Genomic DNA, 12576 nt, shown 5'->3' on the forward strand with positions numbered 1-12576 from the left:
CCTTAATGAAGACCGTCGATTTTGTGAGCTGTGGGATGTCCACCTTTCTCACTAGGTCGAGCTTTGCGAGTGGATATTTCTAAAGGGCTTTTTGACAGTATCAATACATTCCGCTGACGCAAAGCGAAGAGTTAAGATGTCCCCTCTATACTCGCAGTTCATTATTCGTATGGGTGGACCCCCTTTAGAGTTCAACAAATGTTCGATAACCCGTTTGTTTACCAAATGCCTCACCTGGGACGGACGATCTGGTAGAATCCTACCGGATACACATCTCTGTGGTGCTTCCTTGCCACTCCGGCGTAAGAGGGCCATCAGAGACCATCTTCCCCTTCCGTGATGGCTGAGGCATACTTTTGGAAGTCTCAGTCCTCCATGAAGACGCAGGGGCCGTCCACGCTTCCTTAGTTGCTGTTACGACTTTGTCTCTCTCCGCAGAACACTGTCCAGGCATAACACTGCCGAGACGCTAAAGAAGAATAAGAGCTCCCCGCTTTCAAGTACTCTTTGAAGACCAAGGTATTGGAGACTCTCATTGCCTTGGTCTTTCCAGAGTGCTTGAAAGCGGGCAGCTCTTTTTTTGAATCTGAATCGGAAACACCACCTTCACTTAAAGGCTGGGAACGAACTGTGCATCTGGTTCTCCGTCTCCTCCTCAATTGTTAGTCTGACGACTGGTTGTGCGCTTGGAGCATTACTCTCGATTACAAGTTCTAAGGCACCCACACCTATAGGATGGGAGGACAACACGCTACGCTGATGCCACCACCGCAGCTGTTAGGTCTTTGGAGTCTATTTTGAGCCTACTCCTGAAAGGCTTTAAAATTTTTCGTAATGGGTAACTATTTCGTGGTACAGATTTTTATTCCTCGAGAAGGGAGAAGTATATATAATAGTTATGTCATATATATCAAGTTATGAACCGTGCGCTTTCAAAATTTCATTCAAATCGGAAAATAACTGCGCCCTTTAGAGGTTTAAGAAGTCAAAACGTTAGATCGGTTTATATGGGATCGGTTTATCAGCTTATAGGACCACACTTGGCTCAGATTATAACTGTGCACTGTAAATGGGCCGTAATTAATCTCAACCGATCTAATAAGAAAAGTTCAAAGGTTTTAGACCCTCTAGAAAGCTGGCCTGGCTTCGCATATGCTTTATAGTACATTCTTTTTTTTTTCAGGGACGCTACAAAAGTAGGGTAGGGACAGCAAACATTTGACATTTCTCTTCAGTAAGGTTTGCCATATCATAGTGGATGTGCAGACAGCAATCCCACGTACTCCATGAGTCATCATTGCAAATGCAAATTTTGCAAATTTCGCCCATGAATTATTTTCCCCATTAAGGAGCAGGGGAAAACTCTTCGCTTATGCTTTATAGTACATTCTTTTTTTTTTCAGGGACGCTACAAAAGTAGGGTAGGGAAAGCCAACATTTGACATTTCTCTTCAGTAAGGTTTGCCATATCATAGTGGATGTGCAGACAGCAATCCCACGTACTCCATGAGTCATCATTGCAAATGCAAATTTTGCAAATTTCGCCCATGAATTATTTTCCCCATTAAGGGGAAAACTCTCACATATCAATGAGTGCAGTCCGATTCAAGTTTAAGCTCAATGGTAAGGGGCTTCCATTTTATAGCCGAGTCCGAACGGCGTGCCGCAGTGGGACTTCTCTTTGTAGAGAAGTTTTACCTTTCATAGTACCTCACAAATGTTGCCGGCATTAGGAGGCCTCCATTCAACGGTGCGCAACGGTGGCCTCCATTCATTGCATCCCGAAAAAATATAGGTTCGAAGCGTCATTGGGCCGTACTTCTTCCGTGATGATCAAACCGGCACGTTACTGTGAATGGGAATCGCTACCGTTCAATGATAACAGAATATTTTTGGTCCCAACTGGATGATATGGAGAACATCTGGTTGCAACAGAACGGCGACACAAGCCACACAGAGAATGTCACATTCAATTTATTGGGGACCAAGTTTGAAAAACGTGTTACCTCACAAAAGGGTCCAGTCGATTGGCCGCCTGTGGTTGTGCAATTTGACAACGTTAGACTAAAATGGCACGACGATCAAAAATACTTTGTTGGGTTTCAGATCACAATATCCATGAGTCACAAACGGAATGACGAAGTAAGTATACCCCATCCCATCCTATAAAAAATACGCTCACTAGCCACTCATTGGGTATTCGAGAGGAAAATATTACACTATTGCGTTCAAAAAATATATAAGTGAGAGGTGTGTATTCACATTGATCAATTACAGCTACATTAAACATCAAAAATCAGCACTGATGGTTCGCAAAGACAAGGAAAATTAAAAATCGTTTAAAATGGAAGAAATAGCTGTATGAGTGATTGGTGCCAAGTTTTGCCTTGACCTATCAGCACAAGAGATACCTGTGATAAAAGTGATCCTTTACGCGAGTATTACAGGTAATATAAACCCGGAACGGGCAAAGGTATTCCCAGAATCCGATGTTTGTCGAAATAGTTCCATCAAAAAGCAAAGAAGAAACTCCAGTTTTTGAAGAAAATGCTGTGTAATTTAATCGATGATAGTAAGAAAAAAATTCTCAATTGGATTTGGTCATAAATTAAAGAGAAACATTGCATAAGACGCACATTAATTGGGACCATTTTGTCCCTGGGGAGACCACCGTAGCGCAGAGGTTAGCATGTCCGCCTATAACGCTGAACGCATGGATTCGAAACCTGATATGAACATCTGAAAAAAAATTTTAGCGCTGGTTATCCCCTCCTAATGCTGGCGACTTTTGTGAGGTACTTTGCCATGTAAAAACTTCTCAATAAAGAGGTGTCTCTCTGCGGCACGCCGTTCAAACTACTCGCCTATAAAAAGAGGGCCCTTATCAATGAGTTTAAACTTGAATCGGACAGCACTCGGTGATATGTGAGAACTTTGCCCCTGTTCCTTAATGGATTATTTATGGGCAAATTTTGCTTTTTATGTCCCTGGGGTAGATTGATTTCTGTAGATTAACAGCCTTATTCACAAACATTTAAAAGAGCTCTATAAACCGAAAATAGGATAAAATGTTGTTTTTTGTATTCACAAACACATAATAGCCTATTTTACCCTTAATAAACCAATTTTAAATTTGAAAAAGTTATTATTGGTTTTACCCTTGTTTAACACCATTTTAAAATGACATTTCTCAATTGCACGAGCATAAACTACTTCAAATAAATGTGAAACGTTTGATTAAATTTGTGAATAGCGAAAAATCTTATAAAAATGGATGCACTTAATGTAATCGGTGAAATAAGTAAGTATAGAACAAATTAAAGCGCGTTAAGTTCGGCCGGGCCGAATCTTATAGACCTTCCACCATGGATTGCAATTGACAGGTTTTGTCAATGACACCTCAAATGCTGAGGCCGATTTGTATATACACTATGTAACGTTATTGACCATGTTACATGTTATCAAAAGATCATCTCTAGAGGCTCAAATAATTTAACCGGGAAAACGGTTTATGGAAGCTTTTTCGGAGGATGTACCGTACTTCCCATAGTAGTTAAAAGTCATAACAAAACACTATGGGAAAAATTTCAGCCAAATCGGATAAAAAATGCGCCTTCTAAGGCCCAAAAAGGCAAACTAGGAGATTGTTTTATATGGCAGCTTACTTAAACTTATAAGAATATTTAGCAAAATTTTGAGCGGCTAGCGAAAGGAATGAAAATCCGTGTATTATTATACCCACAACCATAGGATTCATTCATTTAGTCATTCCGTTTGCAACACATCGAAATATCCATTTCCGACCTTACAAAGTATATATATTCTTGATCGTCATAAAAATCTAAGACGATCTAGCCATGTCCGTCCGTCTGTCTGTTGAGAACACGATACAGTCTTTAAAAATTGAGATATTGAGCTGAAATTTTGCACAGACTCGTATTTCTTCTATACGCAGGTTAAGTTCTTGAATGGGCAAAATCTGACGATATTTGGATATAGCTGCCATATAGACCGATTTAGGGTCTTCAGGCCATAAAGACCGCAGTTTTTGTACGATGTCGATGAAATTTGAAGCAATGAGTTGTACTTAGTTTTTACTTTGCGTTTTTACTTGTTTCTCATTCTTTTGAAATTATAGGGAGATTGGAGCAGACTTTTAAAAGGAGACGTCCACGAGTTTACAAAGAAAGAGTTGATCCATTTTCTATTTCTATTCCAGACCATCACTTTAAAGCCAAATATCGGTTTAAGAAATCAACGGCAAAAAAAATTATTGGTCTAATAAAAAATGATATTGAATTAAGCAAAAGAGGGCACGGGACTCCGGCCGAACTACAAGTTATGGTTGCTTTGCGTTGTTGGGGTCGCAGAGAGGTTTGTTTACTTGTTGTTAAATGATTAAATTTAATCCTTTTATTGGCAAAATCCTGTTTCTAGGTTCAAGATGATGCGGGAGATTTGCACGGATTAGCCCAACCAACGGTTTCAAGAATATGCAATAGAGTTGCTCGCGCTTTGGCTCGTCATGGTATGGAATACATAAACATGCCGACATCTCTCGAAGAGCAAGCCGTAATAATGAGAGATTTTAAGGCCATTAGAAACTTTCCGGGCGTTATTGGAGCAATTGATGGAACTCATGTTAAAATAAAAAAAAACTGGTGGAGATCTTGCCCAATATTATATAAACCGGAAAGGATTCTATTCACTGAATGTACAGGTGTGAGGTGATTTACTAATCGAAGGAGCATAATAAAAAATTAGAATTTCATTTGTAGGTTGTGTGTGATGCCCAATTGAAAATTCGCGACATAGTTGCTAGGTGGAGAGGAAGTACTCATGATTGTCGGATATTTAATGAATCTTCTATTAAGGAACGATTTGAAAAAAAAGAATTCAGGGGTCGTTTACTTGGAGATTCAGGATATCAGTTGACGCATTATCTATTTACTCTCCTCCTCCGCACTAACAACGAAAAGGAAGAACGCTACAATGTTGCTCATATTGCAACAAGGAATACAGTAGAGAGGTGTTTTGGGGTGTGGAAGCAGCGATTTCGTTGTTTGTTAGATGGAATGACGGTTAGTCTATCAAATGCGAAGACTGTTATCGTTGCACTTGCTGTGCTTCACAACATTGTATATTTTTATTAATAATTTGACATTGTCAAATAGCCGGAATTGCCAGATAAAACTTCAAAAAATTCTAAAAATGTTTCATAGTTATTTGACTGTTATTATGTGTTTGTGAATACACAATTTTAAAATCAGTTTATTAAGCAAAAAGTGTATAATAGTTAAAATAGATTTTAAGCCCATAATAAGAACTGTTTGTGAATAAGGCTGTTAGTTTTTTATACGATTTAGTCTTCCAAAATTTCAATAAGTCGAAGGGTTATAACCCAAGGATCCAAAACATTCGTTTGGGGGCCAAGTGAAGGTGAAAGAGTAAAATGATGTGAGGTGTGTAAAATACTCTGGCTGGCAATTGCTGTTAGTCGGCATGAAAAATTGTTGTGAATGAAATCCAAATTCAAAGAAGATATCTTCATAAACTTGACTATGTCCACCATTTCACGTAGCACAGATATTCACAGTGTAGCTGACACAAAGTGTTACCAATTCAAACGAACATATATTGTATTGTGATTTTTTTTATTAAATCAAAAGACAAAAAGTTGTGGTAGAATCCATTCACTTTTGCCCGATATGTCCGTCTTGATTGCTCTGAGTCGGTCGAACAACCGGTTTCAAGCTTCACGAATGTGGTTAATTTCAGAACATTGAGTTCTCCGCCAAAAAAAAAGGAAATTCCCCATTGAGCAATACGTAAACTCCCAAAATTATCATGTTTACGTAACCAAACGTGCTAAACAAAATTTAAGCCTACGAGCGGCCACCAAAACTAATTTTCCATCTCAAGTAATGGTATGGGAAGCTGTGACTGCCGAGAGCCGATCTTCAATCGTTTTCATTGAGCCTGGCGGCAAGTAAATTCAACTTATTATCGGGAAAACATTTTGAAAGCTGCTTTGAAGCCGTGGGCACGCAGCTGCTTTGGAGCCGTGGTCGTAGACAACTTAGAGCAAAAGTCAACGCAAAATGTGGTCATATCGAGTAAAAGTGAATGGATTCTGAAATTTAGATAACTACCACACGTTTTTGTCATTCGAATCAATAAAAAATATTTTCACACAAAAACGAAAAAAAATGTGCTTAACACTTCATATCAGCTACCCTGTATATCATGATTATGAACATGAGGTACGTTTGAATGTACGGTTTATGTATTGCAAGTATTGTAACGTTAAAACAGTAGTAAATGTTAGGGAGGAGGAACACTTACGGTTTTTCATTTAAAAATTCACCTCGCGTAAATTCCGATAGCCGCCGTGATTTACCTTTCTTGGATGAAGGCGACGCCGCAGATGTGGTACCATTTGAACTAGTATTGGTGTTCGTAGTGGTCAAATTGCTCGCATTAGACACCCCAGCTGGTGTAGGCGAGTTTGTGGTATTTTTAATTGGCAAACACAGGCAAGGTGGCGCGTCCGCGTGAACGGAGCACGTATTGCAGACAATGGTGGAAGTAGATGTGGAGGAGGTACAGACGGCGTTGGAAGTGTTAGTGGAAGAGGGAAATTCTGCGGCCGATACTTCAATGACGTCTCCGTCGTGCGTGTGGGGGCCAGCAAGTACATGAATTGACTTGGTCGAGATTGCATTGGCGGGCAACTGTTCATTGCAGGTGCAGTTAAGTGATCTGAATGGCTTGAGTGCGAACTCCGATGAAGTGAGATCTCTGGAAGTACGACTGAACTCGCTGCCAGACGGCTGAAGGATACCTATGGAATGATCACAGTGGCATTTAAGGGGGATCTGATTAGACCAACGTCGTAGCTTGGCATCTTTATCATTCGGCGAGCATTGCTGTTCTGCAGAACCATGGTTGGTGGCCGAGTTATCGAGGGAAAACTTTTTGATCAGTATCAATTGCTTCGGCTTCTGCACTTCAGTCAGACAATGGTGCTGTTTGAGACTTCGTCGAGGACATGGTGGTGAGGGGGTGGCAGGAGGCGACAACGTTACCGAAGTAGAAATGGCATCTAAAGAATTGGACTTCTGTATTGGACCACCGCCACATCCGACTTTGGCCCGATTTTTGGCAATTATCCGCGAATAAACCTCTTCGCTGTCGAGGGGTATGAGATTGGATTTAATAGCAGGACATCCACCTTTGAGGCATTCGTCCAATGTGTCACTGGGTGTTTTGCCATCTGGGTGGTGATGCGGCAATTTCGGGTCATTGTTGGCTGATTTATGCGTTAGCATGTGGGACAGTCTTCTGATTTTATTTGGCTTGGTTGCTTTTAATAGGATTTTGGTATCACCAGTCGTCGCCAAAGGCATAACACCATTTGTTTCCGTCCCCTCTCCAATTCCTTGTTTCTCAATGCTGTTCTTTTCTGCCGGCAGTGCTATGGGGGTGTCGGTCACTTGGGTAGTCTTAAATGACTCGTCGATCCTACTGACCACAAAACGATTTTTAACATGGCCTTTCAGTTGCCTAACACCATTCACTGCCGCTGATGCGGTGGCCATGGCCATTGATATCGCTGTTTGCTCATGGCTGGCATCTAATTTCTCTCCCTGCAGGATGTCGTATATCGTACCGTATTTGTATGTGGATGCATTGGTGTTGCCAGATCTGGAAACACAAACTGTGACATTTTCTTTATCCAGTGACGCAGGGGATTCTTCATTAGCGGCGCCTATGGGTATTTTAGAGGATGATGATTGTTTTATTTTTTCGGTGGTTACATCATATGTTGCAAGGCTGCTGGCATCTTTAACGATGGCGACCATGCCAGGCTGTTGCTGCCTTTGGATAATGTCATAAATCATTCCAGATTTCTTAAAATTCTCAAACTCTGTCGCCTTGCTCTTAGTCACCGCGGGGGTGATGGACGTTTCCCTCTCTAAAATCGATGATAAACTTTTGCGCTGAAAGCCCTTGTCACCGTTGCTTGAGGTGGTTGTGTGGTGGGAAGAAGAGTTCGATGTAATGGAGGACTGCGATGACTTTCGATGTAAAATCTCGTAAATGGTGCCATAAGTCATGTATTTGTCGTAACGCTGATAGGTTAGGTTGTAGATATCGTTCTTACGCTGAATGATATCGTAAATGGTACCATATACAAGCTTATCGTAAATCTTGAAGTTGTGTTTGTAACTGGGAGGTGCCGCATTCGAGGCGGTTTCGGGTAATTGGCTGCTGGGCTTCAAGACTTTCAAGTTGTCCTTACGGTGGTTTGTCTGCTCAGAACTGCTGTTGGCATTTTTGCTATTTTTCGTTTGGGAATTACGTCTCATGAGCAAGAACGAAGCATAGCTTTTACGATGCTTCGAATTTTGTCGCTTAAATGGCGACGCCACCGGGTCATTGCTTTGCTGGTCACTGGCTGAGGACTCGCATTCCCGCACAAGACGTTTGAATTCTTCGTAGGATTTGCGACGCATGTGGGCCTTTTCCTTCTCCTTTGCCATCAACTGACGGTCGAGTATTTTCGAGAGGAAATCGGAGTTTTTACGAAGAATGTCTGTGGTCTGATGTTGATTGCCTTCACTGCAGGGCGATGTAGCGATGTCGGTTAAGTCACCTGCGGTTAAGCTTGATGTGCAGTCGTTGGTGCTACTGCCAAGCGCTAGACAATGACCATTAGCATTGTTATCATCGCCACGATTGTGTGCAGTAGCAGCAGCAGCAGCAGCCGCACTAGTATCCATTTCATATGTACCTGGTACGGTGGGGCTGGTGACTTTACTAAACTCGTTTGCCAAAGCCGGTTTATTGCTGACATGGCCATCGTCTCCGCTGCTTAGATCCACAAGTGTTTCGTCTGCTGCTTCTAATGCCAACTCATTGGTGTTTCTTGTTGCTATTGCTTTGGCACTTTCTTGTTCTGAGATTGATTCTAAGGCACTCACCATCGCCATATCCGTTGGGGCAGCTGAAGCAGTGCTGAGTGTGGTTAAGGCGACTGCATGCAAAGCATCACAGTTTATGTCGTTGTCGAATAATTTCCTAAGATCTTGGTATGTCTTTCGCCTTATTTGTATTCTGTGACCGTCGGCACTTGTGGGACTGGAGTCACCTAGTGCCGTTGAGGATGGCGAGGATGAGGGGCCATCAGGGCTAGCAAACATGGCTTTAAATTCCTCATAAGACTTGCGACGATTGCGCGACTGTGTAAGACATTCCTTATAGTTGAGGCGAGCAATCTTTTCTCCGCTGCCGCCACCACCACCACCACTATTACCTTGACCCCCCTGCCAGCGGTTATCATCCCGTGCAACAGCATTGGGGGACAATCCAGCAAAAATGCTGGACAAGGGTGGATGTGGGGGATTCTCCAGTTTATTTTGCATTTCTATGAAGCCTGAATCCATGGAGCTAATTGTGCAGGTGGAATCGAAGCTGGTTTTCCGGCTGGACGCATTACTGCGCACGGGCGGTGGCGTTGCCGTTGGGTTTGACGGCCTATCCCTGTTAGGTTGGCGTTCTTCACCCATTTGGAGTTCGAAATCGATATTGGGTTGTGAGAGTAGATCTAACACTTGACTATGCATTTTATCACACGATGAAGGCTGTTCACTTTGTAGTGGTGGTGTTGCTGGACAACGGGCAGCCACCACATTGGCATCGTCATCAAAACTAATTAAGTCCTTAACTATGGGTAAAGTGTCCATTACGATATCACAGTTCAGTTGGCTAACTTCGTCTACAGTTCCCCGAAAATGTTCCATTTCGATGAGGACAGTGTCATGCAGAGAGCCCTGAATGGCTCCCATTTTCCGTTGTCGCCGCACACTGGACGGCGATATGGATGACACATCATGTGCGACAAGATTTGTTTGGCTCGCAGATTCATGGTCTACAGCTTCGGCACATTGTGACGCATTTATTTCCATCGTCATCGTTCCAGCAGCTGTTTTACTATGACTTTTGTTAACCGTTGCATACAGAGGTAGTTGTAACGCGGGTTTCAGCAACGATGGCTGATCAAGTACTAGCGGAATTGGCACATTGTATTTGGCCGTTTTACTACAAGCACCGCTGGAGACCGAGGTGGATTTGGATAAGCCACCACCATTATGATTATTACCGCCGCCGCCACTTGTGTTGCTACCATTACCTCCACCTCCGCTAGTTCCATTAGCGCACGCGTGGCTGCGATTGTGAAAGATTTTAACACTTTGCATCGGTAATTTGTGACGATGATTGTGGTGACGATTACGTGCGATGGTGGTCGCAGCCGACATATTGCAGTGCTTGCGCTGATAGCGCCGCGTGTATTTGTTCGCAACGCTGCATGTGGAATCGTACAGCTGATTCGGTTCGTTGACTTTATCAGTACTGCGACGACCATGGTTAAGGGGCGAGTCATCTCCATTAAGCTGCTGCAGTCTCTGTTGCTGTGGATGTTGTTCTCCTGCCTGAGACCGAAACGAAGGTCTTTCACATGATTTCAAAAGTCTCTGTAGCATAAGTTGGGACTGAGACCTACGTTGCTGGGACATGGCGGAGGATGCTGATATCTTGGTCGCTGTTCCATTTGAACATCGGGATCCGCTTGAATCGTGCATGCACTTGGCACAGCACAAAAACTCATAGAGAACCTCTTCAGCCGCGCTGGATGGCGGTGGTGTGAATGTGGAGTATTTTGGTTCCAACTCAAAGCTCTCTTCGGCCGCTGCTTTCTTAGATTCTGGCATTTGTTGTAATGGCAAGTTTGAATTGAACTGTCCTGCGGCCGTCACCGGCATCAGAATGTAGGTATTCTTCCAGGGCCTGTTGGCATTTCCCACACTTGCATCGCCACAACTCCGTGCAATATTCTCTTTATCGAGTGACGACATCTTGGGTTCTCTTTCATTCGCAGCTGTTGCTCCCTCCGTGGATGTTTTTTCCCCACTATTCACTATAGAACTTTCAATACTGATGCCACTGTCGAGGAGCATAAAAGTGCCGTCCGAAGGTAGTATAAGTCTCCCTTCAGCTGCTGCACTAACCAACTCCCTCAAGGCGAGTACCTGCTTCTCCGTAACATTGCCTTGCAATTGAATGCCGTGGAGAGCGAATGCAGTCGGTTTATTATTGACCGAATTTGGGTCGGTACACCACACCACTGGCATTGCTGTCATTGTGTCAATCTACTCACAGATGAATTTACGACAAACCCCGTCTTTTTCAGTATCCACTGTTTACGCTGACGTTTCACAAACCGGCCATTGCTACGGCTACTGCCGCTTATCTCTTGAATGTGAAAGGATCAACTAAAAATTGGAATATATAAAAAGTTTTATCAAAATTAGATAGAATTTATACACCTCAATGGTAGCCGCATTTGTTACCAACGTTTCTGTTTTCATTTCTTTTCCAGGCTTGCGGTTTTAAGAGCAAAGTGCATTGCGTTTTATGATAAAGTTTTTTATTGGGGATTTTTGCTACAAGTTTCTAAAGAATCGCAATTCTGAAATTTCGGAATTTGGGATTCTGCGAAAATTATTTGAGTCATTTTCCATTGACTTTATGTTAAAATTCGGGTAACCTTTCAATTTAGTCTATTTGTTTGACCATATTTTTTGCTTTAGCCGTTACCCATACAACACATAAATTCATTTGGGGTCAATTCAATCGAATTTAAATAAATTACCGGTCATATCGCACAGTGGGATAAAACCGACAAAAAAAAACTTTGTAAAACATCTGCCGTTTGAGAACGGGTAAAGATATCTCTTTGAAATTTGGAATGGTTAGAGCTGAGGTGTAAAGGAGATCATGTGATCGAAAATTTGTTTTGGGCCAAATCTTCATAAATGGTCCGAGGTAACCTTTCAACATAGAGATACCTCGGACCACAAACAGATCGAATACTAATAGAAAAGACTGCTGATAATAGCAAACAGTGTATGATGATTGTTAGTTAATTTTGCTGCAATTACGTAGTAGGTCTAGGTTAGGTTTAAGTGGCGGTATGCCATCAGACTCACTTAGACGTTTTCGTCCATTGTGATACAACAGGAACAGGAGAGTGAATATGGCTTCTAGTTACTACCGTTGAACCATCCACATCGCTTTAAAAAGCCCAACAACTTGCGAATGTTCACATCCGCTAAATCAGATAAGTTCTCAAAGAAATGAAAACCTAAAGTGGAACTCGTTCTGACTGCCAGTGCGCGGTACACACATAGCAGAAGTTCTATAGTCTTTTCTTCGTCGACGTCCTCAAGTTTTCCGATCAGACAGTGACCGGTCATGACGGACACAATGACTGAGAAGTTTGTTCTCACCAGAGACATCAGAGCGTTAGACCTCTTCAAGTCTAGGTTAGGCCACATAATGTTCATAACCAGCTTTTTGTGACCATCTGTCATTGGTTGCACTTCGAGCCTGGTCCTGACCTAGCTTACACGTGTAAGGTAGTTCCTCGCAAGTTTTATTGCTCTACATTTTAACCCTAGTTTCGGCGAACATTTTTTTCAACTTTGTTGCGGATGTGGTCTGGCCAGACCA

General features: G+C 42.4%; 1 protein-coding gene across 6 annotated transcripts in view; it reads right to left on the minus strand.

Moving 5' to 3' along the window:
* Positions 1 to 12576, minus strand: part of LOC106080671 (uncharacterized) — a 176469-nt gene that overhangs the window by 109591 nt on the left and 54302 nt on the right. For all 6 annotated transcript variants that reach the window (XM_059370605.1, XM_059370604.1, XM_059370607.1 and 3 more), the window contains exon 3: positions 6346 to 11336. In XM_059370605.1, the coding sequence (XP_059226588.1) occupies positions 6346 to 11204 (4859 nt within the window). In that variant the 5' untranslated portion in view covers positions 11205 to 11336. The remainder of the gene's footprint in view (positions 1 to 6345; positions 11337 to 12576) is intronic.

The sequence above is a fragment of the Stomoxys calcitrans genome, chromosome 5, assembly GCF_963082655.1.
Source record: "Stomoxys calcitrans chromosome 5, idStoCalc2.1, whole genome shotgun sequence".
Taxonomy (NCBI): domain Eukaryota; kingdom Metazoa; phylum Arthropoda; class Insecta; order Diptera; family Muscidae; genus Stomoxys; species Stomoxys calcitrans.